Source organism: Populus nigra, chromosome 1 (assembly GCF_951802175.1).
Source record: "Populus nigra chromosome 1, ddPopNigr1.1, whole genome shotgun sequence".
NCBI classification, from domain to species: domain Eukaryota; kingdom Viridiplantae; phylum Streptophyta; class Magnoliopsida; order Malpighiales; family Salicaceae; genus Populus; species Populus nigra.
The window spans coordinates 36944772-36959908 of record NC_084852.1 but is presented as its reverse complement, the minus strand read 5'-3'; the positions used below and the strand labels follow the sequence as shown (position 1 = coordinate 36959908).

Genomic DNA, 15137 nt, shown 5'->3' with positions numbered 1-15137 from the left:
GCTGCCAGAGTTAGGAATAAAAATACTAATTTGAATTTATTTTTTTATAGCTACATAATATTTACCAACACCAGAGTTAGAAGTATCCGTAGTTGAATATTCACCGCGCCAAAGTCAGGAATATTACACGCAAACCATCATAGCATAAACCAACAAAATATTAGCAATTTATGAAAATATCAGCATTGTAGCTCGTCTCAGGTAGGACGCTTAAAATGTGATAATATCTTTCCTTTTGCGTAACCAGTCTCGTACTATAGAATCTCTGTTGATCAATTAGGGTTTCTAGTGATCATAATACTAGGTGACGACTCCTTAAACAAGATCATTTCCCATCAAAGAATAGGATGCCAAAAATTTGTTCTTTTCATATTTATTTTTAAGGTTGCTGCGATGTCGGGTACGACAGCACATAAAAGGACTTCTACTGTTGCACGTCAGAAAACACCCCGCGAGCGAGCATCGTCCGTCCTGGCGATGGTGGTTTTTCTCTCTCTGTTATTGGGATTGATTTTGTTGGGAGTCGCCACCTAGTATTTAATTGAGGGTTACTAGGAACCCAGGTTGACTGGTCTTGTCAGAGATTCGCGGGTAAGGGACTGATTGTGGTTAGGGAAGGTATTAGCACCCCTAACGCACCCTACCTGAGGTAAGCTGCTTCGTGGCTTGTGATGTGTTAAAAAAGTTTTAACAATTTTGTCTTTTCATCGGAATTTAGAAATACAACTTCCGTACAAGTTTGTACGTCTACACCGTGATCCAATCAAAATATTAAATCCTTCTTTATTCTTTTGTCGTCTCATCATGAAAGGATCCCTGAAATAAGTACAAACATGCATTTTTTGTTTTTTTATTTTTTATTTTTTTTTGTTTTTTTTATAATCCAATGACATTAATAAAGATACAAGCGCACACACACATTTTTTATTATATATTTTTTTGTTCTTTTGTTTTCTTTTTCTTTTTTTTGCCTTTTCTTCTTTTTTTCTTTTTCTTCCTTTTTTTTTTACATCCACAATACAAGTTATAAAATTCAAAAATAAATAAAAATTACATCAAATAATCTAAATTTTACAAAAAAGTCCTCAAAACTCTAGAAATTGCATAGGAACCCTCTGCAACCGGAACAGTGCATAGGAACAGCTGCGGTGCGTGTTCCAACGCGCCGCCACCACTGGCGGTGCGTGGGCTCACGCGCCGCTGCTGATACTGGAAACGGGCAGTCTGCCTTGTCTTCTCCTTCTCTTCCCTTCTTCAACGGTGGTGGCACCCACCGTCACCTACAAAACACAGAAAAACGCAAGCAAGCAACGATCTCATTTGGTTTTGTTTTCTTAGATCCGGTTCCTTCGGGTCTGTCATGGTTTATTGCCCGAGAGTTCATCTCTGATGGCGGCTGGATCTCGGTCTAAGTCTGCTGCACGGGCTTGAATCAGTGGAGGACCAGTTGCTGAAGGCTGGTTGAATGAGACGGCGAGGTGGCTTGCTGCCGTCGTTCGGTGGCTGTGGAGGAGACCGAAGGAGAAGAGGATCCGTTGAAACGGGGGGAGCTGGGTCGGCAGCTACCATCTGGTGCTCTTTTGGCCAAGGAAGGGGAGTTGTGGCCGGCTTTTGTGGTTTGTTGCAAAGGGAAGGGAGACCCGGTTCAGTCGACGATGGGCAAAAGGAAACTGAAAAGGCCAGCAAGAGGGGAGCCTCTTTCGGGTGCAGGGAAGAAGGGCGTGTGGAACGGCTGAGAAAAGGGAGCACACGAAGAAGAAGAAGGAGGCAGATTCAGGGGTGAGACCAGAGGAGAAGTGAGCGGCGGCTGGAAGAGGGGAGAAGACCGGCTGTTTGGGAGAGAAGGGAGTCCAGCTGGAAGAGGAAAACCAAAAACGTGGGGGGCGGCTCTCTTGAAAAAAGATGGGTTTAAGTTTAGGTTTTTTTTTGTATTTTTTTCTTGATGTTTTCAAAATTGCCCCCTCCACTTTGGCTGAAAATGAAGGCTATTTAATGGCAAAATAGTTTTTCGGGCTTCAAAATTGGTCCCTCAAGTTTTGTGTTTGGCCCCTGATTTCAATTGATTCACTTGGTAAAAATTAAATTTGGTCTCTTAAAATTCCTATCTTTTCAATTAAGTCCAAATTAAGCTCCCAAACTTAATTTTTCACCAATTAAGTCCTCCAATTAATTTGACCCGCTTAAAGTATAATTAAGTCCTTACACTTAATTAACTCCTTCAATTAGACCTAAATTAATTCTTAAACATAATTAAAATTCAATTTGGCCCATGATTAAATCAAATTGGCCCATTAAAAATTTAATTATATCATTGGACTTAACTTTTATGCAAATTCGTCCAATACTCATTTAATTTGACCTTTGAATTTGCATTTTTCTATTTTTGGGCATAACAGCGTACACTTGGCCCTCCGAAAATTGTAGCTTGATTTTTGCCTATTTTTGCAGCCTTTCTTGGTCAGCTTTCTCCATATTGCCAGCCTCTATTTTATTTTTTTGATTTTGATTTTTTTGATTTTTTTGGAAAAAAACGAATTTTGAGGAATCACCCAAAATTGGGTGATGACATCTACCATAAATTATGTACTTATTGGGCCGTGGAGAGGGAAATATTGACATGAACATTTGATTAACCATTTTTCAAACACCAAATAATCTTATTCTTAAGCATATCGAATTTTAAGACATCATCAATTGACGTCATCTGTGAAAAACTAATAAAAAAGTCATTAATTATTCTTCCATAACTGGTTTATGTATTGACATCCATAATCACTATCAAAGATAGATAATTAAGCACTCCTGGAATAGGATGTGCCACAAACCTCCCTATAGTTGTTGGCACATCTACTCTATTAGAGCTTCAATACCTCTTCAATAAAAAGTAGGAAAGCCTAAAGAGTAATTAAATCATTCTAAGTCAAATATATTATCACTTTTTCTACTTGCCCATAAACTTAGTGAGACGAGTAAATTTGGGTTATGTGTTTGCTAACTTCACGAATGCAATTAGAGCCTTGAGATTTTGAAAAGCTTTCAATAAATATAAGTGGAATGTTTAAAATTTTCTAAGTACTCATCTAGGCTATTTAAAGGGATCCCTCTTATATTTTTCTAAGTATAAGACATTGGACCTATATAGGCTAGGATACAGACTACTTAGAGAAATATTAAATCTACTAAAAGACCTTATATTCATACTTAGAAAATATAACATCATATATGTCGCACGTCATAAAAATCCGCGCGGCGTCGGCTGGCGATTTTTTGTTATGTTGATTTTGCTTGATTCGTTGGAGTCGCCACTTAGTAATTTATTGAAGACTACTAGGAAACCCGGGTACTGGTCTTATCAGAGGTTCGCGGGTAAGAGACTGGTTGTGGTTAGGGAAGGTATTAGCACCCCTAACGCACCCTACCTGAGGTAAGCTGCTTCACGGTTTGATGTGATTTGAAAATTTGAAATGTTAATTAAATTCTAAGGTTTTAATAAATCAGTTATTAAATCCCAGAATATATGTAGAAACATGTTCTTACATTTTCATGGAAAATATAACATGATTTTATTTCTCCTTAAGATATTTAACCATATTCAAATTAAACAATTAATTCTTTTTTTGTCTTTTTTAACATTTATAAAACATGTAAAATAAAATACATACACACACGTCACTTTTTACTATAATCAAATCACACATCATTTCTACAAGTTACAAAATAACAAAAATTAAGCAAACAACACACAGTAATTTAAATACATATTCCAGCATGTAGAAATTACAAAACAGACCCCTAAAAATCCAAGAATTGCAGAGGAGGTCTTCTGGAAGTGGAGGGGCAGTGGCGGCGCGTGGGTTCACGCGCCGCCGCATGAAAGTCAGTCGAGGAGGGGGGCTCTGGAACGGTTTCCTCCTGTCTTCTCTTCCCTGCCCGTGGTGGCTTTCACCATGACCTGCAACAAGAGAAAAACACTCAAGCAGTCGATTTTATTTTGTTTTTTAGATCTGTCCAGCTCCTCCGGCTTCTCCCTTCTCGTCGGTGTTTCTTCTGCTGATGGCCGATCTGGTGGCTGGGAGGACTTCTTCTTCTTCTCCTCCGCTTCAGTGGCTGGCGGTCACTTTGGCTCACTCTGGTTTTGGCCAAAAACAGAGGAGGTTGGGGAAGAAGAGAGAAGGACTCGGGTCTGTCCGGTTGTTGGTCCAAGGAGAGGAAGATGGGGCTGCTGGCGGCATTGAGGCAGAGACACCGTCGTTGGGTTGTTGTGGTTGGTTCTGGAGGGAGTCTGTTGGATGCATGCTGCTGAATCTCCGGCAAGGCAGCTGGTTCGGTGGTCCTTCTTTGGCAAAGAAAGGGGGCAGCGGCTTTGGTTCTCCTTCTGCCCAGAAAATGGAGAGACCCCAGGGGATGGGAGCGGCGGCCTGGTGCTGGGAGAAGGAAAAATCAAAAGGGAAGGGGGAATCAACCGTGGCTTTGTTGGCTGAGGAGAAAGGGCCAACAGAGGGTTTGCAGTGAGGGAGAGAGGGAGATGGGGGAAACCAGGGGGGCTTGAGCCTCTGGCTTTTTTGCTGATGAGAAAGGGAGAGCATCTGGTGGAACCAGCCGAGAGAGAGGGGGGAAAAATCAGAGTTGGGGGTTGCGGCGGCCCCCTTGGAGAAGATAGGTTTAGGTCATTTTTAGGGTTTTTTTTCTTTTTTATGGTGTCTCCTCCAAATTACAAAATGCTCCCCCTTTTGTTTGAGTTGTGGACCAGTATTTATAGGTAAAATATTGTATGGATCTCAAAATTGGTCCCTCAACTTTCTTTCTTTTTTTGTAAATTTGATTTTTCTTAATTTTTTTGTATTTTTTGAAAACAAGCAATATCAACGTCGACTCAATGAAGAAAATCAATGATTTTAAATATAACACGTTAAAAGTTGAACGCGTTCCAAATATCTTTGAAAATTTAAATTCTTTTGAGACGATGCTAAAAATGCTAAAAACGATGCTAAAAATGCTAAAAACGATGCAAATGTATTAAAAATGTATATTTTTTGGATTTTCAATGCTTTTTGCTATTTTTGGATTTTTCTGAAAATTTATCAAAACATGGGTCAAAAATTGGGTAGCAACAATATATAAAAATAAATAATTAAAGGTTTTAGGGCCAACTCCGGGGCTTGAAAGCTAAAATATTTATTATGTGATTAAACGCCCTACAAGACTATGACAAATCATGTCTACTCAAAATAAATAAATAAATAAAGTTTTTACATATCCATGCTCGGCTCTTGGGTAAAATAGACTTTATTATTGGCTAAGGCGACTCTGACAGGGAAGACGTCCTTGAAATTAAGAATTTGGCCAATAGAAAATGACTCATTAAAGTCCACTTGCATTTCCCTAGAGAGATTAAGGAAATACAAGTTAGACATGGATAAGAAGATTTTGTCCCTTATGGTCTCTGTTAAGGAGACAGACTCTCCATACTCCGTGTGGAATTCTTTGGATGAATTCTTTAATGTTTCCATCCTCAAACTAGAATTATAGCCTCTTCCATAGTAGCCCCCAACTCCTTCCTCATGGCTTCCCTAGACTCCCTGAGCTCAGCTACCACTTTTTCTAAAAAATCTATTCGATTATACACCTCCCCAAGCTTCTTCTCAATCGAGCTTAGGACATAAGTTTATCCCTTTATCTCTCTCTACAGTTGAGCATGAACAACCTTAATAGTTTTCAGCTATACATCTTAAAGTAGTCTTTTCTTCATTTAATCTTCGCACCTCTTTCCCATCAGCATGATATTGCTTCATCGCCTCTTCAATGAACTTTCTCTCTTTAACCCATCAATTCCTGAATGAGCACACATTATAAAAGTCCATACAAGAAACAAAATAAATTCAAACTTTTATTAAATAAGACCAGTTAGTATATTAGAAGAAAAAAATTGTGTGAAGATTATGCATGCATAAAAGGTCATCTACTTAGTTACAACTAAGTGATGCTGATAATTAAGGTCGATCAACACATTGACATTAGAAGGAAAGGTAAGTAGTACGTCTAAGGTGTCCATAATCTCTAGTCCTCTATACTTGAAAGTGGGCCTTCCCTGAAGAATAGACTCTATTATGCTTATTTCCTCGTAGCTCAGGTTAGGAAAGCAAAGAGGAGCACGATCCAAGTTCAGCCTGAAGAAGAAGCCCTTCATCCCTATGACATGAAACACTTAGCTGGAAAACCCAGTAAACATAGGGATTGGGCTAGTTTAAGCAAATATCACCCATCTTCTCCTCCATTTCTTTGTATGAGTGGATTCTCCTCGAAAGGTGCCTTTCATAAACTCTCTCAGCTTAGTAGAGGAGGTAAAAATCCAGGGAATAAAAGGTCCATCTTGAGCATTATTGGTTAGTGAATAGGAGTGCTTGAACACCTTAACCATGAGTTTCTCCTTAAAGATCTTCATTAACTTGTCAAAGGCAAATAAGGTTATCCATCTATTAGGATGGAGTTGAGCAAGACTTAGGTTAAAGTAACAAAAAAAAACATCTCTTACAAACCTTTGTAAGGGAAATAAGTACTCAAACTCATATATACATATGGGGACAATGATAATAAAATTACCCTCAATAGATTTACTAGTGACCTGGGTAATACAGTCATCATCCTCTAGCAACTAAACCAAAAAATCACTCAGTTATTTAAAGTTGATCAGGGTTGTTTGCTCATAAAAGACAATGTTTTCTACCTCGTCCCTAGATGTACTAGGTAACCTTAGTTTTCCCTTAAGATTTGAAGTCTCTTAAGGACATGCTCATTACCTTTTTTAATATAAGAGAGTTAAGTAGCGTCACTTTCAATTCTAGAGCTTATTCTAATAGTTGTAGATCTCTAGTGAGAAATTCTAGTTTCGGGCTTAAAACTAAAATCTTTTCGCAGAAGATATGATTTTTCTTGCCTTTTATATAAGTCATTCTTAGAGAAAATTTGAAACATAAAATAAGCGATGAAGTGTGATTTCTATATTTACCTATAAAAAAATTCTTCTGCACAAAACAAAAAAACTTGATCTCTTTATAAGGCTCTTAATATAGGAAATGTAAAGAAAATTTTTGGCAAAAGTAAAAAATAGAATTAAAAAATAAGAAGATTTATATAGGTCATCACCTCTTGTTCCCACCAATACATGTGGGATACGTGAAATCACATTATAACCCTAGAAGGGCTAAATGCATATTGTATTTGATCATATGCAGCTGAATGATATTTTCAGAAAAATTATTTTTCCACCTTATAATAACATTTAAGATCAATGTGGGGAAGGCATCATTCTTTTTAAAAAAAGATAAGACAAATCTAGTTGGTTGCCTTTTTAATGTCTTTTCAAGTCTTTTCACACCTAATGCATAAAGACTTAGGGGGTAACTAATGAGTCAAACTTTTTTACTCAATATTTTGATGCTTTATGAAAGAGTGTAGAGCCATCTTAAAGTGATAACTTAAGCGAACATGGGTTTGGTAGGTGTCAAATCCAATATACTTGAGTTTAGTCATGTAAAACTCAAGTTAACATGAGTATTACAATATATTTGGGCTTAATCATGGGCTGAGTCTAGGGCTATATAGGTCTTGCTAGGTTGGCAGACCTTGTTGGGTTGAGCCATATGTTAAACCTAAGTCAATATATGCTTAATATATTTAGGTTCAACCATAAGCTGAGCGCAAGTCAACGTGATGGAATTAACAAACTCATCTATTATAGATTTAGAAACACGTCAAACCTAATTGATCTAAAGGTTGTTAAAGATCTATATTAGGACCATAGAGTTATATCTTAAACCTATTAATATGAACTGTTCACGTTATAAATAATCATTTTTCTACATCCATAGATGTATAAAAGGTCTTTCAATGACATACCATATTTTCATCTCATTAATGATCTATAAGGGATATTTTTTTCTTCATTAATGATATGTAAGGGGTTTTTATCCCTCATTAGTGTTATTAGAAGAAAATGACTCTCTAGTCTCTCCACTCCATCAAAATGATAAGGTTCGGGGATTATAAATACCTTCTGAACCACTTATATAAAGGATTCACTTTTTTCTACTCTCCAAGCATTCATACCATAATCTTTAGAACATTTATCATACCAAACAACGATTCTTGTTCTTGAAGTTTAAAGTTCTTTCTTTCATTTATTACAATTCCCATTTAAAGTTATTGACTTTATCATCAGAAGGTCCCTAAATCCAACCAAAAGAGACTATTTTGTAGGTACCAAGACTTCTACCATCAATTATGTCTTTATGGGCTATAAAGAGAGAAATATGAATATGAACATTTGATTAACCACTATCTAAACACCAAATAATATAATTCCTGAGCATATCAAATTTTAGACATCATTATGATGCAAACTCAAATGTATTCTATTGTCGAAAAGTTAAAAGAAATTGCTTCAGATGTACGAGTCTTATTTGGCTATGAAAGTTTGTATTTCTTAGTGCAAAGTATAAGGAAGGTGTTAGAAACATAGTAAATGAAAAATAATGTAAATTTTATCCTTTAAATTTTAGTAAAAAAACTAGGAATTAAAAAAATCAGTAGATTGAATGTTGACCAATCTTATTTGGTAAAAGAATTATGAGTCTCTCATCATATTAAAAGAAGATAAATGGCCTTGGGAAAAATATTCTAGCTTCAGAATAAAAAAATATTATTCATTGGAATAGTGTAAAGATGATTTTTCCTCTCCACTTAAAAAACTTATACTGTCTATCAAAGATATTGAAGTCTTTTCATAGGATTCATTTGTCATTGCTAAATTAATCGAGGACAAACAAGTATTTTATCATCTTCATTGCATAGTGAAACAACCAAAATACTCTTTAAAGCAAAAAAAAAAAATTAAAACTAACATAAATGGGCATTTTTTTTTCAATGTTTTTTTCATTATTATAATGTCAGTTGAGGGGCAATTTAGTATTTTACTAAATATAAAAAAATAATAAACAATTAAAATGCATAGTAAAAATGACAAAAATGTTTTTAATAGCAAAAATTCTAAACCATGAGTCAATGAGGTTTCTGGTCTTTTCACAATGGTTTTTTTATTAATTTAACTTAGTATTTGACTAAATATAAAAATAATAAATAACAAAAAGATGAGGTGCATGAAACACACTCTTCAACATATGGGAGGCATCTATGCCCTTTAGGTGGAGCGCGTGATGCTTCCCCACATCCAAAATTGCCCTCATATTGTGCTATGAAAGTGTCTCACATCCTCTTCTTGGTGTAGGGGCGCATTTCTACGATGGTGGTCTAGTTTATCGTTGATAGGTCTTTTCTTTTCTTTTCTCTCTCCTCCCTTGAAAAGTATAGTTTGATCTTTTTTGTTATTGGTAGTCAACTTCAGCCCAATATAAGTTTTATTTATTTTCAATTTCATCCATTAATTTTAATTTGACATATATTATTTTTTTCAAGTTGGTCCTTATTCTTTTGATTTTTAATTTTTTCATTGATTCTTTTATAAAATTTTTATTGGTTTTCAATTTCTGTCTTCAATTCAAATTTATGGTATTATGTTTTTCAATTTGCTCCTCATTGTTTTGATTTTTATTTTTTTTCTTGGTCTTTTTGTAAAAGTTTTGTTTATTTTTAATTTTATCATTCAATCCAGATTTCTGGTGTATTATTTTTTATCAGGTCCTTATTCTTTTTATATTTTTTTGTTAAAGTGAATTTTTTTTTCAATTTCACCCTTTAATAAAAAAAATATTTTTATTTTTATGTCAATTTTGATTTTATTCTTTTGATTTTTTTTATTCTTTTGCTAAATTGATTCATGTTTTCAATTTTGATTCTTATTTTTTAATTGCTATTTTTTTAATTTTTTATATAATTAAAATTATTTTTAGAGAATTAGGCTTCATCATTTTTCCAGATAAGATGATTATGGTATAATAACTCGAGTTATAAGTTTAAAAAGTTAACACTAGATATTTTAAAAAAAACTTTATAATTCTTAATATTTTTTTACTTTATTATTAACATCTCATTATTTAGACTACTTGATTAAAAAATATTCCAAGTTGGCTTCTACAGTCCACAGCTAAAGGAAGAATCGAGAGGTGGTGCCCGGTTCCTCGGAGTTTCAGGACTGCTATAAATAGTGGTGGAGGCAAGGGAAAGCTAGCAGGGCCCGGGCCGTGCAAGGAAATTTTTCACAGTTTTTTTCTTTGTAAAATAATTAAAATTTTCCTTTTAAAAAAATATTTTTTTATTTTGCTCCCGTTACTTTTTTTTCTTCTTGCTCCGCCTCTGGCCATAAACCGTTCGCTTGTCTGAGCAACGCGTTGAGTATGAGGCTGGTGAGACCACGAGACGGTTTCTTTCTTTGTCCCTTGTCCCTAGAAAAGGAGATCCCCATCGGTACCGGTTAGGTAGTTTCACGGCACGGCTCCCAGGAAGAGAAAGTTCAGACAAATTCCCAATTGGTTGATCCATGGTAGTAGTTCAGACAATTGGTGGGCTCTTTTCTAATTACTAGAATTACATGTTTCTCATGCTTACGCATATGACAGTTACAAGTAATATTAACTAAAGGAAGAAAGTCAGTTGCCTTGACCAGTAATGTTGAATTGTTTTCCTGGTCTGCAAGAAGATTCAAATATGAGACTGGCAAGAGACGGAGATGACAGAAAAAGCAGTGCCGTGAAGTTTGCGCATTATGCTCGCAAGAATTATTTTTTATCAAATAACCAATAATACTTTAGCAGCCGGCTTGGCAGGCGCTTGCCCTGAAATATATTCCAATACTTGGGACAGCAACCTCGACCATCTTCACCGTCGATCATGTTTTTTTTTTTGTTTAATGGATGCCAACATAATCATTTTTATGTTTTTTATTCCTTCTTTTTAGTGGATTAAAGAAAGCATGGTAAGTTTTCTCCAAGCAATTGACAGCTTCAGAGGAAGCTGCGAAGGAGAATGCTAAAAAATCTAGAGCTCAAAGGTCACTGAAACTGCAACAACATACTGTAAAATTAAGGAAGGTAGATTGACCTCTGGTTTAGCTATGATTCTGAAAATCACTCCATTTTGTTAGTTGAGATTAATTGTTTTTTTTTTTTTATTATTATCGTGGGTGTCCAGGCCAGCTTGCGCGCACCTCGACTAATCCCACGGGCCCTGAAGTTAACGATCATGTAAGCCTCCAGTGGCCATCATATGAGCAGCCACAGGGTTTGAACCTGAAATTTAAGAGGGAGTAAACCCTTTAATTCCAAGCTCTTATCACTAAGCCACCACCTAGATGGTTGTTGAGATTAATTGTTGATTCTGGCAACAGGAGGAGGGAGAGTTTTTGCAGTCTTTAATTTAAGCATTGGATTCATCCTGCTTTATTAATTTGCATTAAAAGACTTACCAAACCCAAATAAAACTCGGAAATTTCAAAGCACAATGTTAGGTTCCTTCACGTAACTACGTTGTCTCTTTTATCTATTTCCTTAACGCTAGGTGAGCTGTCCTTTTCTTTTCTCACCATAAATGCATTCAGGGTGCCAAGAAATCAAGAATTTGGAGTTTTTTCCGGTTTAAAGATTTTATCACATCCAGTCTAATATCAAGGTTCTGAATTTATCAAGTAAATCTAAGATGATATTATTTTATTTTTTTATTTAGATTTATATTTTAAAAAATAAAGCCACGTCATTTTAGATAAAAAAAAAATCAAAGAGTTGAGTATCACCTGATCGGGTCGGTCAAGTTTATTAAGTCAATCAATTACGATGCTTCAAATAGCCTGATGAAAGGAGACGTCGATAGGAAAAGATTCAAGTTCAAATGTTATATGGTCTTCGAGGTCCTCTACCAGTTTATAGATGACACCAACATTTGTGAATTGTGTAAAACGGCCTAGATTTTAGAAGACGTACGTTCCAAATACCTTGCACCACAGCTTCTCTGAGATCACACGTCACCTTACCATGGCTTCTTTTGCTATCCTTCTTTTTCTCATCCTTCCCCTTCAACTCGATTTATCCATGGCGATAGTAACTCCGAGCTCATCACTGACCACTAATGGAAATACGTGGCTTTCACCATCAGGGGATTTTGCTTTTGGTTTTCGTCAACTGGGCAATTCAAACCTTTTCTTGCTCGCCGTTTGGTTCGACATAATTCCAGCTAGGACCATTGTTTGGCATTCCAATGGAAACAACCCACTTCCAAGAGGATCAAAAGTTGAGCTGACATCTAGCAATCTTGTGTTGACGAATCCTAAAGGTCTAATAATATGGCAGGCAAATCCAGCTACCCCTGCAATCTCTGCTGCCATGCTTGACACAGGGAACTTTGTGCTTAAAGGTAACGATTCTAGTACTTACATTTGGGAGACTTTCAAGAATCCTACAGACACTATCTTGCCAACCCAAACATTGGATTTGGGCAGCAAGCTGTTTTCTAGATTAACAGAAACCAACTACTCTAAGGGAAGGTTTGAGCTCAACTTCTCGAATGGCAGTCTCGAGCTCAATCCTATTGCTTGGCCTAGTGAATTTCAATATGATCATTATTATAGCAGTAATACATATAATGCAGATCCTTATGAGTCTGGCTATCAGTTGGTTTTCAATGAATCGGCAAACGTTTACATAGTTAAACTGAATGGAGAAATTGCTCAGTTTCCTGACTGGAATCGTATGAATTATAGTACTGGTGATAACTATTACCGAGCAACTTTGGGATTTGATGGAGTCTTCACTCAATATTCTCATCCAAAGAATTCTACAAATAACCAAGGTTGGTGGCCAGTGCAATCCATTCCCTTAGACATGTGCACGGCTATATTTAATGATATTGGTAGTGGTCCTTGTGGTTTCAATAGCTACTGCTCAATTCAAGAAAATAGGAAGCCCACTTGTGACTGTCCTCCTGGATATGTTTTCCTGGATCCAAACAACAGACTTGGCGGATGCAAACCAACTTTTCCACAAGGGTGTGGACTAGATGATGGACGGGGAGACCCAGAAGAGTTATACGAAATTAGGCAGTTTGATAATGTAAATTGGCCATTGAATGATTATGAAACGTTATCACCATACAACCAGACGCAATGTGAAAAGGCTTGCTTATATGATTGTTCATGTGCTGTTGCCATTTTTGATGGTCGTCGATGTTGGAAGAAGAGGCTGCCTCTCTCCAATGGAAGATACATGCGCACAGGTTTTGCAAAGATTCTCTTCAAAGTAAGGAAAGAAGTTCCTCCTTCTGTTTATTGCAACGTTGGCAGTGATAAAGAGAAACCGGTTCTACTAGGTGCCCTTCTGGGTAGTTCTGCATTTCTCAACGTGATTTTGCTGCTTGTTACTTTTCTAATTCTGTTCAGAAGGCGCGAGAGAAAAATGAAGAAGGCAGGGCCAGATTCAAGCATTTATTTTTCAACTTTGCGTTCCTTCACTTACAAGGAACTTGAAGAAGCAACTGATGGATTTATGGAAGAGCTTGGCAGGGGTTCCTTTGGCATAGTCTATAAAGGCTTCATGAGATCAAGTTCAGGAAACGCCATTGCGGTCAAGAAGTTGGACAGGTTGGCTCAAGAAAGGGAGAGGGAATTCAGGACTGAAATGAGTGCAATTGGGAAGACTCATCACAAGAATCTAGTCCGGTTGCTTGGATACTGCGATGAAGGGTTTCATCGGCTTTTGATATACGAGTTCATGAGCAATGGCACTTTAGCAAACTTCCTCTTTACACTTCCAAGACCTGATTGGCATCAGAGAGTCAAGATCGCATTGGGGGTTGCAAGAGGGCTTCTCTACTTGCATGGGGACTGTGAGTTCCCAATCATCCACTGTGATATTAAGCCTCAAAACATACTTCTAGATGACTCTTTCTCTGCAAGAATATCTGACTTCGGATTGGCAAAACTGTTACTCTCAAATCAAACACGGACTCGTACGATGATCAGAGGAACACGAGGCTATGTGGCCCCTGAATGGTTCAAGAATGTGCCTGTAACTGCTAAAGTGGATGTCTACAGTTTTGGTGTGCTGTTACTAGAGATCATTTGCTGCAGAAGGAGCGTCGTAATGGACCTTGAAGAAGGAGAAGAAGAAAGAGCAATACTTACAGACTGGGCTTATGATTGCTATATCGGAGGGAGAATTTATTATTTGGTGGATAACGACAAGGTGGCAATGGATGACAAAGAGAGGCTGAAAAAGTGGGTAGAGGTATCAATGTGGTGTATTCAAGAAGAACCTTCAAAGAGACCTACAATGAAGATGGTACTGGAAATGTTAGAAGGTTTTTTAGATGTTCCTTCGCTACAATCTCCTTCTCCCCTCAGCTCAAGTGGTGAACTGATCAGAATCTAAGTCAATGGCGCGTCCATTTCTTTCTTACTTATCATGTGCACGAACATATGCTGTACTAGTAAGCAATTTGTTTGGGAAAAAAACTCGTAGTATGGGCAAGGATCCGATGCCTCACCGTTCGGATCTGGTGATCGAAAAGATGTTGAGCAGATTATCCATGGAAAAAAGTGAAGATCAATAAGATCGATTGTTTAGTTGATCGAGGAGTTTGCTGCCCTTGAGCTCTGTGAGTATAGGGCTTGTTTGGTGTCTTGAGCTTCTTTGTATTACCTAGTCCTGTGGTTTTATTTTGGGCTATTTTTGTTACCTTTTGTTTTTTTACAGCCTTGTGCTCTTTGTACTTGAGATTAGGCTCCTTAGATGTCCCCATTCCTTGGCCTTCAATCGGGATTTCTTGTAAAAAAAAAAACCAAAGAACAATTTCATGGGGAGTGTTTGCCGTGGTTGTTGTACGAGGAAATGTTTTTCATCAACGATGAAAAATTTACAATAAAAAAACTAGTTATCTTAGGTTAAATATTTTTATTTAAAACAAAAGTTATATATACAACGTGTCTGATTCATTGCAAGAAAAAGCTCGATTGTGTATGAGCCTCCGCGCTTCTAGGTTTGGTTTTATTATTATTTTTTATTGTTCACCTCTGATTTTTAAAACAAAAAAGCACGGAGACATGTCATACGTCAAGGTAAGTTTAAATTCTGACCATCAATGCGGTGTTTTTTTATTTTTTTTTAAGATTAATATGAGTATTTAAGTGAGTTTATGTG

General features: G+C 36.7%; 1 protein-coding gene across 1 annotated transcript; it reads left to right on the top strand.

Annotated features, from left to right (window-relative positions):
• The first annotated feature begins 11987 nt into the window (after nt 1-11987).
• Nucleotides 11988-14919, top strand: LOC133687886 (G-type lectin S-receptor-like serine/threonine-protein kinase LECRK3). The gene has a single exon (XM_062107228.1). It carries the CDS (start codon nt 12036-12038, stop codon nt 14367-14369), a length of 2334 nt encoding a protein of 777 aa, XP_061963212.1. The 5' UTR covers nt 11988-12035; the 3' UTR covers nt 14370-14919.
• The last annotated feature ends 218 nt before the right edge of the window (nt 14920-15137 follow it).